The 17,403-nt window shown below is 39.0% G+C and overlaps 1 protein-coding gene across 3 annotated transcripts in view; it reads right to left on the bottom strand.

Moving 5' to 3' along the window:
- Window positions 1–6,194: 6,194 nt before the first annotated feature.
- The window catches only part of CRY1 (cryptochrome circadian regulator 1), a 41,960-nt gene continuing 30,751 nt past the window's right edge, over window positions 6,195–17,403 (bottom strand). The window contains exons 5-14 of one of the 3 annotated variants that reach the window (XM_065059083.1): window positions 16,481–16,569; window positions 15,741–15,881; window positions 15,337–15,648; window positions 12,698–12,849; window positions 12,406–12,608; window positions 11,509–11,610; window positions 10,286–10,378; window positions 9,050–9,121; window positions 8,850–8,957; window positions 6,195–6,866 (exon numbers count right to left, since the gene is read on the bottom strand). In XM_065059083.1, coding sequence (XP_064915155.1) covers window positions 8,854–8,957; window positions 9,050–9,121; window positions 10,286–10,378; window positions 11,509–11,610; window positions 12,406–12,608; window positions 12,698–12,849; window positions 15,337–15,648; window positions 15,741–15,881; window positions 16,481–16,569 — 1,268 coding nt within the window. In that variant the 3' untranslated portion in view covers window positions 6,195–6,866; window positions 8,850–8,853. 3 annotated transcript variants of the gene reach the window in all.

Here is a 17,403-nt window from a genome sequence, read left to right as displayed (position 1 = left end):
GGCCAAACCACTAATTATAAAAAATACACATACGCAAATAGTTTGCATGGGGTGAGCTGCTTTCTCAAGCACCCAGCCTTGCTTTGCTGTGCTGGCTGAGTGGACAAGGGGAATGCTGAAGCACCTCATAATGATCTTCCCTGGTGTCAGAGACTGATGACAATGGCTCAAACGTTGTAGCAAAAACAGTTCATCCAGCCACGGGAGATGGTACATTCAGTATAGGGTGAATTGCGATTTACACATCGCCTACAAGCTAACAAGCCACAGCCCAGGCCAGCTGGACGATACAGGAGGTGGGGGATGTGCCGGAGGGCACATAGCTCCACCTTCTGATACACCCAGCATGGCCCAAAGGGAAAAGCTGAAACCCTTCAAGATGGCCCAAGACTTGTCAATCTTTCACAATCACCCCCCTCCCCCCAACTTTTCTATCTTTCGCAATAACATCTCCACAAAAGACCAAAAATTATGCAAGCGGACAACCCAGATGGCTATGAAGGCCTGCCTTACACAAAGCACCGGCAGCACCCACCCACCATCCTGAGGACCACTCTGCCCATCAGTCTCACTACATGAACTGAACAAGACACCGGAGGACGCAGCACATCGCTGGATCCGAGACTGTGAGCTCCATCACACATAAAGTGGAGCCATAAGGACAGTGGAATCTTTCTCTCTTTTTTCCTTCTTTCCTTCCCCTAATTCTACTTTGTTTGCTTTCCTTTTTGTAAGTAACAGGGTAACGTAAGATTTACAGCCCCGCATATACTTCAAACTTATTATGCTTACCAATTGAATCTACAATAACGTAAATCCTTCTGCCACCAAATCATATACCAATTGGGCCAAGCTGCAAAATAAAAGCCTTTTGTTCACGGACCTTAAGTACTGTGTGTACTGTTTTCCAAACAAGGGAACCCATGGACCTCAGTCACTTCTGCCCTGACTCATAACCCTGGGCAGGATGTGGCACCTGAAGGACCTGACAGTGGAACTGGGACCAAAACTATCAAAATCCCCAGCTACTTGGAACCCAAAGCCATGTGCACTGTAAGTATTTTGGAAAATTGTAACAGACATAAAATATCTGCAAAGGATCATTTCTTCCCCTTCTCACCCCCTCAAAATGGGTTTATGTTGTAGAAGGAATGACTATCCAGTTAGGCAAGACACAATGGATGCTAAATTTATCCATGTACCCTCATCTGCCAATGCACTTCCATTTCTTATCTGATTTTCTGCTTCTTTCCTTCAGCTGGCTACTTACCTTACACCATCCCTTTAGCTTTCCTTCTTCTGTCTCTGAGATTTCTGTAAAATCCTTCCTTCCATTCATTCACCGACTTGCTCCTGTGTGTGTAGCAGTCACCCTGAGGTCGGAATGAAACATTAATGATGTTTGCTGGGGTAAGCTGCTCCTCAGAGCAATGCTCTATTTCTATCTACCACCAGATAAAGATGACTTTGCTCTAAAAATATTCCTAGTGTGGACAAGGCAAAAGGCACTTGAGAAACATGGATAAGCCAGGTAATTGAAGACCACATGGTCTGAAGCTCTAGAAAGTCAAACAGACCTAAAGAAAATCCTTTCTCTCTGTAATTGCTGACTATAAATTGCTCTTTTATTAATTATTTATGTACTTAGCGGCTATTCCCAGTCAGAATAATCACAGTCAACAAGATTATCTTCTTGTGCTGGGTGCAATTAGCGGAGATAAGCAAATAAGAGAAAAGTATAATTTACCTGGCACCAGGTGCACAGGCTTCCACTAACCACAGGTCCTCAGACATGATCTCACACATTGGCTGCACTTCGGCATTTTGCAGCTCTTTTCTAAGAGTTTTGTATTATGAAATTTGCTCTAAGACCTCTTGCAAGTAAGCAAAGCAACAGTATCCTAAAGAAAGAACCTCCTTCTGGACGTCTTTTCTGTTTTCTGCATCTTCCATCTTTCCGTTCTGCAGGAGATTTTGTAAAAAATATTGAAATTAAATCTATTTGCATTTTTAAATTTAATGTTGATTTAAACTTGCTTTTGCAATACACACAATTCAAATGCAGGAGCTTAGATTCCTTGAAATCAATATCAAAATTATCTTTCTGTGTCTACTTAAGATTTTCCTGTGCTTTTTGGATCAATGAAAAATTCCTCTCTACCCAGAAATTTTCACCACCTTTGAAATTTTGAATTTCTGGAAAAAAACTGCAATAAACAATCAAGTTGAAAGCTGAGGTAATGGCTAAAGTGGGAGAAATTTTGTTTGCTTGGTCCTTAAAGGAGGGAATTCTTGTCCAAAACATTTGGCGAGCACAGACAAGGGAGAGGAGGTTCTCTTTCTGTCCTGCATCTAATCTAAACTAAACTAATCTAATCTAAAACAAAGCACCTGGCTAGGTAGCAAGAACTTGTGCATGAAGGCCTCAGGAATAGGCAAAGACTCACCTGAGGCTGCTTAGCAGGTCCATGATAGAACAAAGACAAGAAGCCAAACCTTGGGGGTCTCATCTCCATGTGTTGGTGACAAGTGTCCCAACAGACAGAGACAACCTAGTAAATGCTTCAGGTAGGTAAAAGCTTGGACGCATTTTCAAAAGCCCATTTTTAAATACCCTGCTTCCCCAAAAATAAGCCCCGGCATGATTTTTCAGGATGCTTGTAATATAAGCCCTACTCCAAGAATAGGCCCTAGTTACAGTTGATCAAAAAGTCAATTTAAATAGCGTCCAGATAGCTATACATGTAAAAAAGTAATATGTTTTAGAGCAAAAACTAATATAAGACCCTGTCTTATTTTTAGGGAAACAGGGTAACAGCTGGGTGAGGCAAAGTGTATTTGAAAAAAGAATATATGTTTAGACAGTCAAGCACACAGGTCATCATCCCTGAACAGCAACTTTCAGAGCAATAAAAGAGAATTGGTTTCTGACTTGGAAACACAGGGTAGCTACTATTGCAGCCATACAGCAATTCTATAATTTATCAGTATTTCGCCTTCCCCGGCTGCTAGCACAATCTTTTGTATGACTAAACTCTGATATTTTTCCTTCTCAAAACCAAAGGCCTCTCTCCAGGGCAGTCCCACACTCCCGTACGAACACGACCTCGCACATTCTTCCCCCGCAGGCTGCACCGAGCGATCGCTCCCGCTCCGCGGGAGGCGGCGGGTTCCCCCGGCACCGCACCCCACAAACCCCGCGCTCGCAGCACCACCTACGGACCGAGAGCCGGAATGCGGCCGGAGGAGCAGCCGGGCTGGAAACAACGGGGAAATATTTGGTCTTCCGCCAGCCGCAGTTCGCTCCCGAGCGCAGAGGGGGAGGCCAAGCTACAACGCCAGCCCTCGGAGGGCAATTTAAGTGTCACACGCCTGTGACACCGAGCAGTGACGGCTGCAAGGGGTAAGGAGCAGCTGAGGACCTGTCACTGCACAAAGCGCTGCACACAGAGAACAAGTGTGCCCCTCCGGATGCCTGTACTTGTACAGCTTCTCACATACGTAAATGATGTATTTTTTCCCATCTGTCTCATATTCCAAAAAATGACCAAGTTGCTCTGACTTTAAAGTTTCAGCAAATAGGAAAAACTGCTTCAAGTATATACGTGGCACAGAACATTTTATTTTAATTTACCAGAAAATTTGAAAGTATAATTTTAAAATAGTAAAGCTCACAGAGCTTAATAAATAGGCAATAACAGTTTTACTTAAAATGTACATCAAGAGCTTGAAGGGGGTTTGTTTCTTACCTCTGAGAATCACTTTCAGCAGCCCAAGGTCCCTGTCAACACAGGGACACAACTCTCCAGGCAGCTGCAGACACAGAATTATAAAATGTCCTGAGTTGGAAGGGACCCACAAGGATCTTCAAGTCCAACTCCTGTCCCTGCACAGGACAACCCCACAGTTCACACCATGTGTCTGAGGGCTTGTCCAGTCTCTTCTTGAACACTGTCAGGCTTGGGGCTGTGACACCTCCCTGGGGAGCCTGTTCCAGTGCTCCACCACTCTCTGGGGGAAGAACCTTTCTACCTATCACTGCAGCAAGCCCTGTCCTGATGGAAGCCAGGCTGCAAACCACCACCCAGGGGAGCAGCATGGGCGCCTGGCCTATTCTTAGATTAGGTGGGGAAGCAGTAAACACGTGTTATCACAGCTTGCTGTTGCTCCCTGCTCCAGCCAAGTACAGACAGGATTTCTGACCTACAGCAAGGTTCATGTAAATGTCACTTTTTCTTCAACAGAAACTAGCCAGCCACGTCCCTAAATACAGCATAAAACTGATTTCTGATTTCTAACTGACACCTCCTTCAAAATTTGCCCAGGATCCCCTCCGTAGGGCCTTCACAGCTTTGCACTCAGTTTAACTCCTTTCATAAACATCTGTAAGCAGGTAGCACCAGTACAATACAGGCCACACAAGTTCCTTTGGAAATGCTCAAATCCTAAAGGCTTAAAGACACACAATTTATTTTTTTAATCACAAATACCAGCTAGACCATCCTTGTGCACTTCCAGAATACATTCTCCTGGGGTTTGATTTCCAAGAAGCCTCAGTCTGCAATACTCCATTGCCTACTAGCTAAATCCCTCAGGAATAGAGCTTTCTTGAGGAGTATTTTAAGCTCAGTATCTGGAGGAGAGGTCTAATAAGAAACAATATCCTGGCCTGTATCCATACTGGGTTTGTAACACACATCCAACTCCGACTTGAAAAATCACTAAGGGGGTAATGAGAGCACAGGGAGAAAACTTCTGCATGTTACAATAGTTTTGGTCAATTTTACGGTGCAGCCAAAGCCTCAGCCATTTTTATTTGTTTTTGTGGTCACAGCAAGTACAGGGTGTTTCAAAAAGATGGACGTAACTTGAAATCACTTTGCTTTGAAATGGGGTTCCTCTCTTAGCAACACCCTGTACTAGTGGGAGGGAAGAATATGAAGCAAAGGGCTTTTATGAAGTTGCTGTTACTCAGAAGGCAGCTTCTCCCCTCTCCTCACACTGACCTACTTACAGACCGTTTCTTCCACAGTCCTGACACCAGAACTCACACACGCCAGCACACAAGTGAAGCAGCATCTTCACTACATATTTTCCTTTGCTAATCTAAGGACTTTTCTGCACCAAGGAAAGGAATCCTCCTTTTAGCATTTAAGGAAGGGGAATTAACTTACCATAGAAATTAACTCCTTGGGAAATTTCTACTTTCATCTATAGAACTTCCAGACTGGTTGGGGAAAAAAAGTGATTAAGCATTTGTTCTTACCTTGATGAAGTTTCTCTGTGGCAGTTTCATAGCCTATTCAATTCAGGAAAGTCAGGTGGAGTATTTCATTTAGACGGTATGATTTCTTTTTTCTTTAAGATCAAGCAAAGATTCTCTGCCTCAGGACGGTTACCATGTTGCCTGTATTTTCTTAGTAGTACTTTTGATTTTGCTATTGTATCCAAATCAGTACGCAGATGTATTTACATTAATTATCATCAATAAAATCTAGCAACAGGCAGAACCACAGCAGTGTATTCCACACAAGAGCTCTGCTGCCTATGTTGTTAACCCATAAATCTGGTCTGGATTTTCAGCCGACACAGCAGTGCCCCATGACTGGAAGCCACTCATGTGATGCTAAGAACAAGATCATTAACTCCTCCCACGAGAGAATTGATTTGTGCACCTACTCAGGCAGGTAACTGACCTAGTTATATGCAAAATGTAGCAAGACAGGCTGTTTCTTGAGAGACCTTAATGGTCTGAGAAAACATTTAGATAAAACTTCTCTAAACATTTAAGGTAGTATTGACTGAGTAGTCAGCAAACCCGTTGTGTTTTTAGGCATCAACATCCTCAAAGAGCAGCAAATTAGCTGCAGTGCAGAAAAGACTCCCAGACTACCAAGCAAATTGCGATTTCAGCGAAAAAACAGCCCAGATTTTGAAGAAACAACTTGATAAATACATTGGTGAAAAACACTTAATGGTTAGCACACCTGCATGCAATTTCAGCAAAACGGCCTGAATAATTTGGATAGTGTTTTGCTTCAGTATAATGAAAGTTGAAGTGAAAGGTAATATAGTTCACTGCTCATGGCTTCCAGATTAAGTCTAAAAATTACATTTCACTTCTTTTTCTAGAAACAGTTTTGTTTGGAAATATGTACCAGAGCAGTAGCATACATAAAAGACAGACATATGTATCTGTATATACAATTTTCTTTTATTAACAAGGTACATTATTACTGAACAAGGCAACTGGGAAATACAAGGACTGGACATATACATGAAAATTTTACAACTTGACAAAAAATTGGCATATGACTTCTGTACAGATGCGATTAATAAAGGTTACAACTCTACTGTATTTGATTAAACACAGTCCTAAGCACTTACATTATGAAAATATGAAGTTGATCAGAGAGGTCAAGTTCTCAAATCTAAAAATAATAACAATTTAAAAACTTTAAAACCCTCTATATCCATCCATTTTACTTATCATCACTACAGCTTTTCCTACTACCATATACATGAGAGATTATCAAAAATATATTGATGGGTCTATCGCTAATCATGGCTGTTCATATTTACATTAATTTAGCAAATTCTTCACCAAATACTGTATATACAAAACTCAATTTATTTGCCCTTTGTGAAAGAGTCATTAAAAAGTTAAAAACCATAGAAATGCCAGTTAGAAATAATGCATTCCAAAAATTGGACTTGTTTACAACAAATGAGAACAATTGAAAATAATTCATGATAAATGATGTCATTTTAGTACAAGTACTCTCACAACACTGTAGTTCCAATACAGAGTTAGCAGGAATTTTGTCCTGTGTGTTCTTTGAGTAGCCTCTCCTCTTCTAATAATGCTGCAAGAAAAAAAAAGGGAAAACATATTAAGCAGTTTGTCATGCATCTTCAAACAAGACAGAAATAATCCAAGGGACCAATATTCTTTCCCCCACTTCTCAGGGCAGAAAGCCCTGTCCCCATTTGTACTGGCCCAAATACTCAGAATTCTTATTTCTTACTCCTTTGAGCCCAAAATGGGAAGAGGAAAAAAGAAAAAAAGAGAAACCAAATATCATCTGTATTTCAGTGCGGTTTATAAAGTACACACCTTTGTCAACAGTGTTTTTGAGTATGGTCTTGGCTGATTTTTGTATTTGACTACAATGCTTTTGCAGCATGCTTTGAACACCCCTAACAAAATCAGTCCTCTCTACCAAACTCAAATCCCCTCCAACCTGCTTCTCAATTGAAAAAGAGCTTAGACAGGAACCAGACGCTCGGTCTACAGGCACTTCTACACAGACATGAGCACCTAAGGAACTCTGCAATACAACACACAGATGCTGAATGAATCTACACATACTAGGGATTAAACAGCTACTGAAACATGGACTCTTGGAATTATATTCCACTCAGGCCCATCTGAATCTGAGAACACAGAAGCGCAGTGTATGGTGCTTCCAGCATGTGAGAAAACAGCAGATAGACCAGTCGCTAAAGTCTCCGCTCGCTTCTCTGAGTGACAGGCATTATGGAAACAACGCTGTGAGTTCTTCACTGAGTCAAATCAGTACAACACAATTGTTCATAATGCACCGCAATAACTTTGTCAAAGCGCTGACACCACATAACAAGCAAAATGAGATCTCACTGTCAAATCCAAATGAAGTGGATTGAACTTCCCTTTTTATTTCTAGAGATGCTGAGTGCATCTTCTATACTTGCTGTCTGGAATCCCTGTCTTCCAATTCCACTGAAGTCTCTCCATGTGCTATTACTTCACCTATGCATTATTCTTACTTATTCTTTAAATTTCATTATGACCAACTCTTAACTTTTTTTTGTAAAAGGATGGAATGACACGTAAACCACCTTTAGTCTATGCAGCCACACTCCTAGTCTTCAAATCTTGTCCCCTTTTGTCTCAGACAGCCCTCCATTCTTTTGCTTTCCTTCTAAATAATTACTCTTCTACTTGTCTTCCAAGTCACCTCCCTTATTCCTCTCAAATCAAGCCCACTGGGGTAAGGGGTATAACATCTTTGGCCTTCTCTTTTCTCTATCCTTTTCCTAAGTGACTTTACCCAAAACACAAAATCCAGTTATCTTCTCTATGTTGATGATTTCACACAAAAACTCTTTCTCCAATTTACCGCTTCTCTCTACACATTCTCACACCTGTTCATGTGTATCTATCTGAGCAATGCTTCCTCCTCCAGATTCAAATACTTTTTACCACAGCTTTTCTTGACAAACTTTGGCAATCAAAGCATCCCACTTAGGTTACAGACCAATGACAAATGCAAGTCTTCAAATCTTTCTCGTCCCTACATCTTTGCATGCAATAACTACACATCAGCATTTTGCAGGATTTCTGCAGTCTCTCTCTAGAACATGTGCTGCTTTGTCCACTTGTATGTCAACAACCTCTAATCCAGGCCCTGAGCCTTTTCTTGTAAGCTGAATTAGTTTTCTGATTCAGGTCACCATACATTGACACAAACAACGCATCTGGCACAACCTCAGGCAAGATGCAGGAGCAGAAAGTAACTGAAGCTACATAAGCAGCTCTGCTAATGTACATGTAAACACAGTTTATCCACCTGTGATAATCTTCAGTCTACTTCTATTTTTTATAACTACTTCCTATCTCATACTCCCTAAGCTCTCTAGAGCCAGGATTTTGCGTTGTTTGTTTGTACAGTACCTGGAACAGACGTATTTACAGCAATAATTTAGGACCCTTTGCATTGCAGTGACATAAATGCCATCATAGACACAAAATCTGTACAGGACTTTTACACATTAACAGGATAATTTTAAGGTGTTTCAGGTCTTACCAGATTAATTTGTGCTCTGTCGCTGGACTTTTGGTCCAACGCTCTGAGTTTCTTCTTCTGGATTTGGGCGTTTCCCTGCACTAATGCCAGTACCAAGGGCTGTTCGTCCTGGTAATTTAAAACCAGTATTTACATTAAGACTCTATTGAACCTTTATATATTCAGGAAAAGCATCTGGATTTTTTTGTTACTTAAATTACCTGCTTGCAATAAGTGCGATTGCTGATTGTCTCCATGAGCATAGTGTAAGATACTACTTGCTTGACAGTAACCTGTTCAGATACAGTAGATATTTATCATAATAAAGAAAATTTAGAATTGCAAGTGAGTGTACAATTACATTCTTTACAACAACAAAAAGGAGCAAATTGATTTATTTTCCATGACCAAGAAAAATTCCTGCCAGAAACCATCCTGAATGCAGAAGAGCTCTTACACAAATAAAGCCTTGTGACAGTCTACAGCGGTTAAATATATATGCACTTATTATGAACAGTGAACAATATTAAGTGTGTGCATATTTATGCGTGATATTTACAATGAGCAGAATGTTTATAACAACTTGGTGTTTGGCTATATAATTTTAACATTTGTTCTGCCCAGTCTCCTCATCCTTCTTATTATTCTGTTACAGACATCATAGTGAATCCTTGGCATAACTAAGCTGTTAAAAAAAAGGCAAGTTAACGTAAAGAAAGATGCAAACTATCTTCTTGTGCACGTAAACTATTCACTGGCAACCTTGACATGGAGCGCCCCGCATAAACAGTGCAAATCGGGAAAAGCAGTTGCAAGGTTTCTTATTCTGACCAGCTGTGGTGTTCTGGTTATATTCTGGATGTTTAAACAAAACACAGATTATAGAGTCTTTCATGATCAGTAAACACATCACCTCTGTTAATACTGCAAAGAAAGAAACAGCTGTGCTAAATTTGACTGCAACTTTGGTCTCTCACAAGCCACATCTTAAGTTTCTGCAATGTAAGTAACAAAAATTTGCCTCCACCATATGAGAACATCCACACAAAACTGTGGAAATTTATTATATATGAAAAGAGTGCTACTGAAATCAGAGAAAAGAAAACACACAAATTTTGCTATCAAACACACAAAGCGAACTCCTTTCTTTTTGTTTCTTTCATTTGAAGTAATCTAGGATAATGTTTATTAATATTTGTTCACACTTGTGACCCTCCCACTCAAAAGATACAAATACTGTTCTAGATGAGCATTTTAGAAATAAAAGCAAGACGACAAGCAAGTTCACTCTAAGAAATAATTTTTATGTTTCAAGAACAGAAATAAGGCCAGTTCAAGTCACAGACAGCAGCTGTCTAAAAAAAAATAAATCTATCCACGTTATTTTGATGTTTAGTCTGTTTTTCCACAGGTGCAAGGATTTGGAGATCCTCTACAGACAGGCACTGCCATTATACCTTGCTGCTGTACTCCGCTTGCTCCTGTATGCGAGTCTCCCAGGGCACACGGCTGAACAACTGCCTGACCGTCACCAGTTCCCAGCTGAGTTCCTGGATACGCAAGAAAAAACACTTCAACATAAACAGAAGGTACAATTCCAGTTCTGGAATTTTAAATGTTGGGTTTTTTTCCCCGCTCTTCAAGAGGCAGACTTTCATTGTGGCTTTTTTTTTTTAACCACCTCAGAACAAATCCAAAGCTCTAAAACTTTTGTTATTCCAAACACATACTTGCAAATTCAGATGAATACACAGTAACCTCCTATAAAATGAGTATGTTTCCAATGTGAAAAGTGTATGCACATGTATACATTTAAGTATATATGTATACACTCTAAGAAGAAAAGAGTGCACATAATATTATTTTTTTTCAAACTAAGCACTTCTTGTCTTCTAAATTTCTGAACTTCAATAAAAGATCAAGCACTCAGGTCTAAGGAGTCCAGACTTTAACTCTTTGAGAACTGTACTGGCCAAGAACAATAAGGTTGATCTTCCTCCACAATCTGCTTCTAACCTTGACTAAAGCCTAAGGACAACACAAAACCAGTAAATTCCCAGTTCTACTGTATCATCCCTTTACAAGGTACAAATAGTCTAAGATGTACATAGTATTCAAGATGTTGATGCATTATGGATTTACACAATGTTAATATTGTTCTTTTTTCATAACTAGTTAATGCTAATCTTTGTAGGTTACAAAAAATATTAATAGTCTAAGCTAATTTTCATCAGAACTGTACGATAAATTCTATATTAAGTTCTCTCAGTGACCGTCCACCATAATGTTGTTGACATTACCGTAGAATTAAATTCCAGTAAATCTAATAACAACATCAGAAAACTTTGCAAATTAACAGTTCTGACTTGAAAATTCACAAATCACTCCTTATTATAAATATCAGGATGCTGGTAGACTTCTAGAAGAAAATCATATTCAAATGCTTTTGAAATCAAACTGTTTGATCCACCTTAAGTAATTTTCGGGGGAAAAAAACAGGTTAAACAATTCTTGCACATCTGAGATTTAAAGAAATATCTAAAGATGTCTTTATAAATTTGAAAATGTGATGTGCACTGAAAGCAACTGTTTTTTAGAATATACAATGCCAATGGCATTATAAAGGAAGCTTGTGTGCTTCAGTTCCAATAACTCCATGTATCGAAAGAAGTTGACTGACCTCCTGTACTACCACAACCAGAAATGCTTTCGCCTGGTGAATAGCCCATTAGGCCACCATTTCCATTTCCATTTGGATTAGAAGGCACTGTTGCAAGAAGACCTAAGCAACAAAATAAAATATATAGACATAAAGACAGAAAAAAAAAAAAAAAAAAATTAAGTGTAGCACACTTTTTCCAAATGACAGCAAATTCTCCATCCTCACCCCGAGTCGTTTACCTTTATAACAGTAGAACATCTCTCCATCTTGCCTGCTTCTGGGATCTTGCCAAGTAATTTTAGTTCACAACTACTTAACAGGCATTTTCTATGTAATATTCTGCATAACTTCTCCAATATTCATTAGTTACAAGTATTTGCTATGTTGCACTGAAGTGCAATGCATCCATATTCAATATCTGAACATACTGACTGCTTACATGTTCCTGAGCAATTTAAGTGCAAGTGGTTCAAGGGGACAGTGTTCCTAACGAGAAAAAATGCTACCAGAGGCTGAACTGGTCTTGATTTAAACAACAGCATTTGCAAATGGAAATACAGTGTGGTTGAACCACATTAATTTTTTAATCACTGGTATTAAAACCTATCTGTACAAGATCATCAGAATGCACAGAAGATCTAGTTTACAAAAAAACAAACCAAACCAAAACCAAACCCAAACCTTCCAAAAATCCACAGAAAAATATTTCCAGGTAAGATGTGGAAAGAGGCACCCCACTCAACCTCTTTCTTCCCTTTCTTGCTTATATCTAATATTTTCATTTACTTGGATACACACACCTGGTCCCCACACTGAACTCACACTTGATGACCACTGCTACGGGACAAAAATCATCAATTGCCAGAAGGTGAGAGAGGTTTTCAAATAAGTAAAGCGAATATTCTATAACCATACCCAGTCCTCTGTATCGTGAAAGCTGCTGGTAGATTTGTTTCATCCTCTCAATATTCAGACGGCTTGCCTCTGCATGATTTACCATTGGTTTGGGATAATTAACTCCTATAATACATTTTGCAGCCTTCTGGATGCTCTCTGGGGCATTCCAAGGATCATAGATGTATTTTGCAGGGAAGCCTCTAAGTACTGGTAAATAACGTCTTGAAAAAAAAATATAAAACAGTCATTCTAAGTATAAAGCCACCTGACAGTTTAAGGGATATCCATAAATCGCTGCAATTTGAATTACCTGATATAATCCCCATTTGGGTCAGTTCTTCTGCCAAAACCCACTGGACAGTAGCAGTGAAAAAACTGCTGAAAGAAGGAACTACAGGAGAGCCACATCCAGCTTCCAGCATTTACACTCCAATCTGCATCAAGTAAGAGCTCTTCAAAGACCTTGAGATATTAGAGCAACAAATTAGTCTGAATGTGGCACGTATTTGACGCCCTTTTCAGGAATTGTTCATAGTTTCTGATTTCAGCAGAGGAAATCCAGCTTTTCAGTGTAGCAAGACTCTTTCTCATGTGGCAACATCCACAGAACGCTCAGTACGCAACTGCAAATACTTACCTAAACGACAAACTCAAGAACAAAAGTACGATAGCCTGTTTGGCTTTTATCCTGTAAAAAAAAACCTTGTAGACATCTCAGAAAACTACAACAAAGTTACACATTCTTGCAGAAACACATTATTAAAAAATAAATGCTCAAAGGGCGGCTGGAGCCTGACTGCTTGCAAGTGGCGTGTATTGATTTCAGAAGAGTTGCTTCAGCACGTGACACCTGAGGAACCTTTGCAAACTTCCAGAAAACAGAGAATATGCAAAGCACATTTCAAACTCAAGTTGTCAGTCTGAATATCTCAACTCGTGCAGCACTTTTCACTATGCAAGGAGTCCCAAGAGCAGAATTCAAGAGTTTCAGGGTAGTGCAAACATTCAGAAGTTGCATCCTTGAAGGCTAATAGTTGATCTAGTATGTCACGGTTTTGAGGATGCACACTTAAATTCCTGGAGGTATATGAACAAACACATACACTGAAAATGGTGGGACAGATAATAAACTCTGGTCTGAATACAAAAAGTCTTCTCTGATAATTTGTACCTCTATTACATTAAAAATAACCCAAGAGGAAATTGAAGATTTATGAATGTTTTAATTTAAATCTGGAACTCAATAATGGTGAAACATTCAAGTTACCAGCATTGATTGTTTTTTAATTATCAACACAGACAATGCTAACTCATCTAAAAAGAAGTTTCACTGTTCAGTCAGATTGCTAGCAATACAGGCTAGCAAGAAATAAAGAGAAGCCTTATTCTTTGAAGGAGCACATTCAAGTACCTTTTATTTAACAAGTGCACTGAGAAGTAGTTTTCAGAACAGATACTCATTTAATACCTATTTTTGCAAGTTCTGATTTTCCTTTCAAACTTGCATCATCTCCAAATGTTCCAAACAAACCACCATCTTTCTTCACGCTAAGACACTAAAACTTAACATCTTACTACTGCCACCCAACTTCAACTAATATTATTCCAATATCAAGTCTAAATAAGGTAATACCATTGAACAAGGATATATCTCTCTCCCTCCATACATTAAATCAGGCATTCATTCTACAGTGTATTCTGAATAAGTGTTACAAAACTATTTTTGTCTAAATATCTGCAACTATTTGGGAAAAATAGTTTATTTTGAAAAAGTAAGACTTATAAAAGAGTTTTAGAAAACATTTTAAATAGAAAGTGACTAATAACGTAACAAGATCTTTAGATGAACATTAAGTGTTAGCACAGAAATGTTCCACTAGATGCTGCCATGGAATAAGACTTTGGAAATAACATCGCCACGGAAAGCCACATTAACTTTTGCTTGCTACGGACGTGTGAATGAAACAAACTTCCACTGCACAAGTCTGCCCCCCCCGTATATCTGGATTATTTCAAAAGTTAGAACAAGTTGGCATTTATCTGCAATATACAGCTTTGTAATTTGGCTGAGTTACTTACGTATGTGCGTCTCCAATGTCTTCATCTATGAACTGTAAAAGGAAAATTCCTAAAGCAGCTTATGTTGCTGTGTAACCAAAACAATTTTGTTTTTTTAAATGAAAGGTGTTTGCTTACAACTGATTTGTTAAGAAGCATGAAATTCCATAATATTATGTACATATATAAATATGAGATCACAATCCTGAAAGGAAGTAAATTTTTTTTAGATTTCAAACACAGAAAGCTACTTTTAATTTATTATCTTTGCTCAGTAAAAGATGTGCTACCCCTCTAAAAACGTAAAAGTGATTCAAAGGCTGAGATTAAATGATTCCATTCTTTTCTTCAAAAGACTGACATTTGTAATTTGCACTTCAGTATCTCTTGGATCCTTGCATAGAAATCAATTGCACTGAAACTTCAGCTAGGTAAGGTTGCCCATACTCACACTTCTAACATTGGGCAAAGGGACAGAAACTACTGAAAAGACACTCTCAGCTTCTAGTTTTTTCCCTCTTATTCCTGTGGTGTTTTCCCTTTGCAGGAAAGCAGACACGAGGTGTGAACAGAAACTGTTCACACAGTATGACTGGAAAAAAACTTCAACTATAAGAGTAACCAATGTTTCTTTGCCAAGATTTAGGAAGAAATTTCAAACTTTAAAGAATTTCAGACCTATTCTGACCACAAGAAACACTCTAATATTCCAATAAAAGGGGGTTTTCAACAGGCAAAATTTCAGCACCACCGACTTATCAGAACTTATTTAATTTTGGCCATAGTTTAAGGTTTAAAGTTCAACTTACACCACACAGTAGCAACAGTTCTAGAATGACTACCTGAAACTCTAACAGGCACTTTAAGAAATTCATGAATAAGAAACAATACCTTCACTCCTTCTTCCCAGCTAATCCAGAGGTCACCTCGAGTCAAAAAGCATGCTACAGCATGCCGGGCTAAATGGTGAATCCAACCTTCCTGACGAAGCTGTGTCATAATTGCATCAATCCAAGGAAAACCTGTCCTGCCTTCTGCCCACTTGGCCAAAGCCTCAGGATTCTTATCCCATGGAATTTGAACACAGATAGGATTCCCCTCCATTTTATCAAACCGTGGATTGTTAGTTGCCGCTGTGTAGAAAAATTCACGCCATAACAGCTGGCCATAGAGGGAGAGGGGAGGGGAGCTGTTCTTTTTTACCTGAAAATCATCATTAAAGGAAAACTTTTTATTAGAAGAAGGGAAAAATCACAGCATCTAAGAATGTGTAACTGACTAGATAGAAATCATACCTTTTTGTACAGATCCGTTAACTTGAAATAAAAGAGACGACAGGACAAACAGCCAAAGCGGAGGTAGGGACTAAGCCCCGTAGGGCTTGCCAGAAGGGAATTCGCATTCATTCGTGGTCTTTCAAAGTTTGCTACCCAAGCCTGAAAAAAAAACAAAACCAAAACAAAACCCACACACTAATATTGGACTACAGACGAGGTAGCAACTTGTAAACATAAAGGTAGGAATCACACACTCTCTGCAACTGAATCCAGACACTGGACAGAGGATCACATTACCTATGATATCTAGGGGTTCCTTGTGAATCAGCAGAAATTTCTAGAAGATAATTCACCTCCATGCAGAAGGCATTATCTGTCTTCCAGAACTACCTATCCCTTTCTTTTAAATACAGAGGAAACCTAGACAACTAGCAATATGTTAGCTGTTAGAGCAATTCCGCTTCAAAATTCTAAAAAGTATGTTTCAAGTAAAATTACCTCCAAAGAAAAAATACTTTGAATAGAAAATAGTATAACAGATTTTCTCTAAAATTCAAATTAGAAGACAAACTGCTATCATCTTTTAAAACTAAAACCCAGCAACTTGATTGATACAATTATATCAAGGCCTTGAATTCAAGTTCATGGCTTTTATTTCTTTTTTTTTTTAAATGACTTGCCCAATTCCTTTTACATTCCACTGCAAAACACAACTGTGTTTCCCAGATGTGTTATACTTGCTATGATTTAAAACACACCTTTCGTTCTAAATGTCTTTCCAATCGTGTGAGAGCTTCTGTTTCTCCCCCTGGCCATACTGCAGAAGGCAAACCATCTGTGTCAAAACCTGGAAAAAACAAGTTGAAAGAAGGAAATTCCTTGTTTGCTTATGCTGTAGGGCAACAGAATTCTAGCACATTGATCCTTGACTACATTTTCACAGAATCACAGAATCAACTGGGTTGGAAAAGACCTCAGAGATCATCAAGTCCAACCCTTGGTCCAACTCTAGTCCGTTTACTAGATCATGGCACTAAGTGCCATGTCCAATCTCAGTTTAAAAACCTCCAGGGACGGCGAGTCCACTACCTCCCTGGGCAGGCCATTCCAATGCCTGACCACTCTCTCTGTAAAGAATTTCTTTCTAATATCCAGCCTAAATTTCCCCTGGTAGAGTTTAAGCCCATGCCCCCTTGTCCTATTGCTAACTGCCTGGGAGAAGAGACCAATCCCCACCTGGCTGTAACTTCCCTTCAGGTAGTTATAGAGAGTGATGAGGTCACCTCTAAGCCTCCTCTTCTCTAGACTAAACAACCCCAGCTCCCTCAGCCTCTCCTCATAGGTCTTATGTTCAAATATGTTATATTATGTTTATAATATCTTGAGAATAACTCTAAATTGGATACCTAGCAAAGTACAGGTTTTAAAACAGTATGCAACCAAGTATTAAAGCACATTCAATACCCCTAACTTGCAGCAAAATCAACTTTTTTTACTTTCACATTTACATTACTTTGTAAGTTTTATATGCTGAACACTCTTACTTCAATTCCACTTCTGTTTTTTTGCACAAAGTGACCACTCTATGATTTTTCAAATTATTTTCAAATTCTCAGTTCTGTACTATGTGGGCTGTCCCAAAAACACAACCTTTTTTTTTTTTTTTTTAATTACTACTAAG

This window comes from Columba livia, chromosome 1 (assembly GCF_036013475.1).
Source record: "Columba livia isolate bColLiv1 breed racing homer chromosome 1, bColLiv1.pat.W.v2, whole genome shotgun sequence".
Lineage (NCBI taxonomy): Eukaryota > Metazoa > Chordata > Aves > Columbiformes > Columbidae > Columba > Columba livia.
The sequence above is the reverse complement of the archived record's forward strand: the minus strand, read 5'-3'. Positions and strand labels throughout refer to the sequence as shown.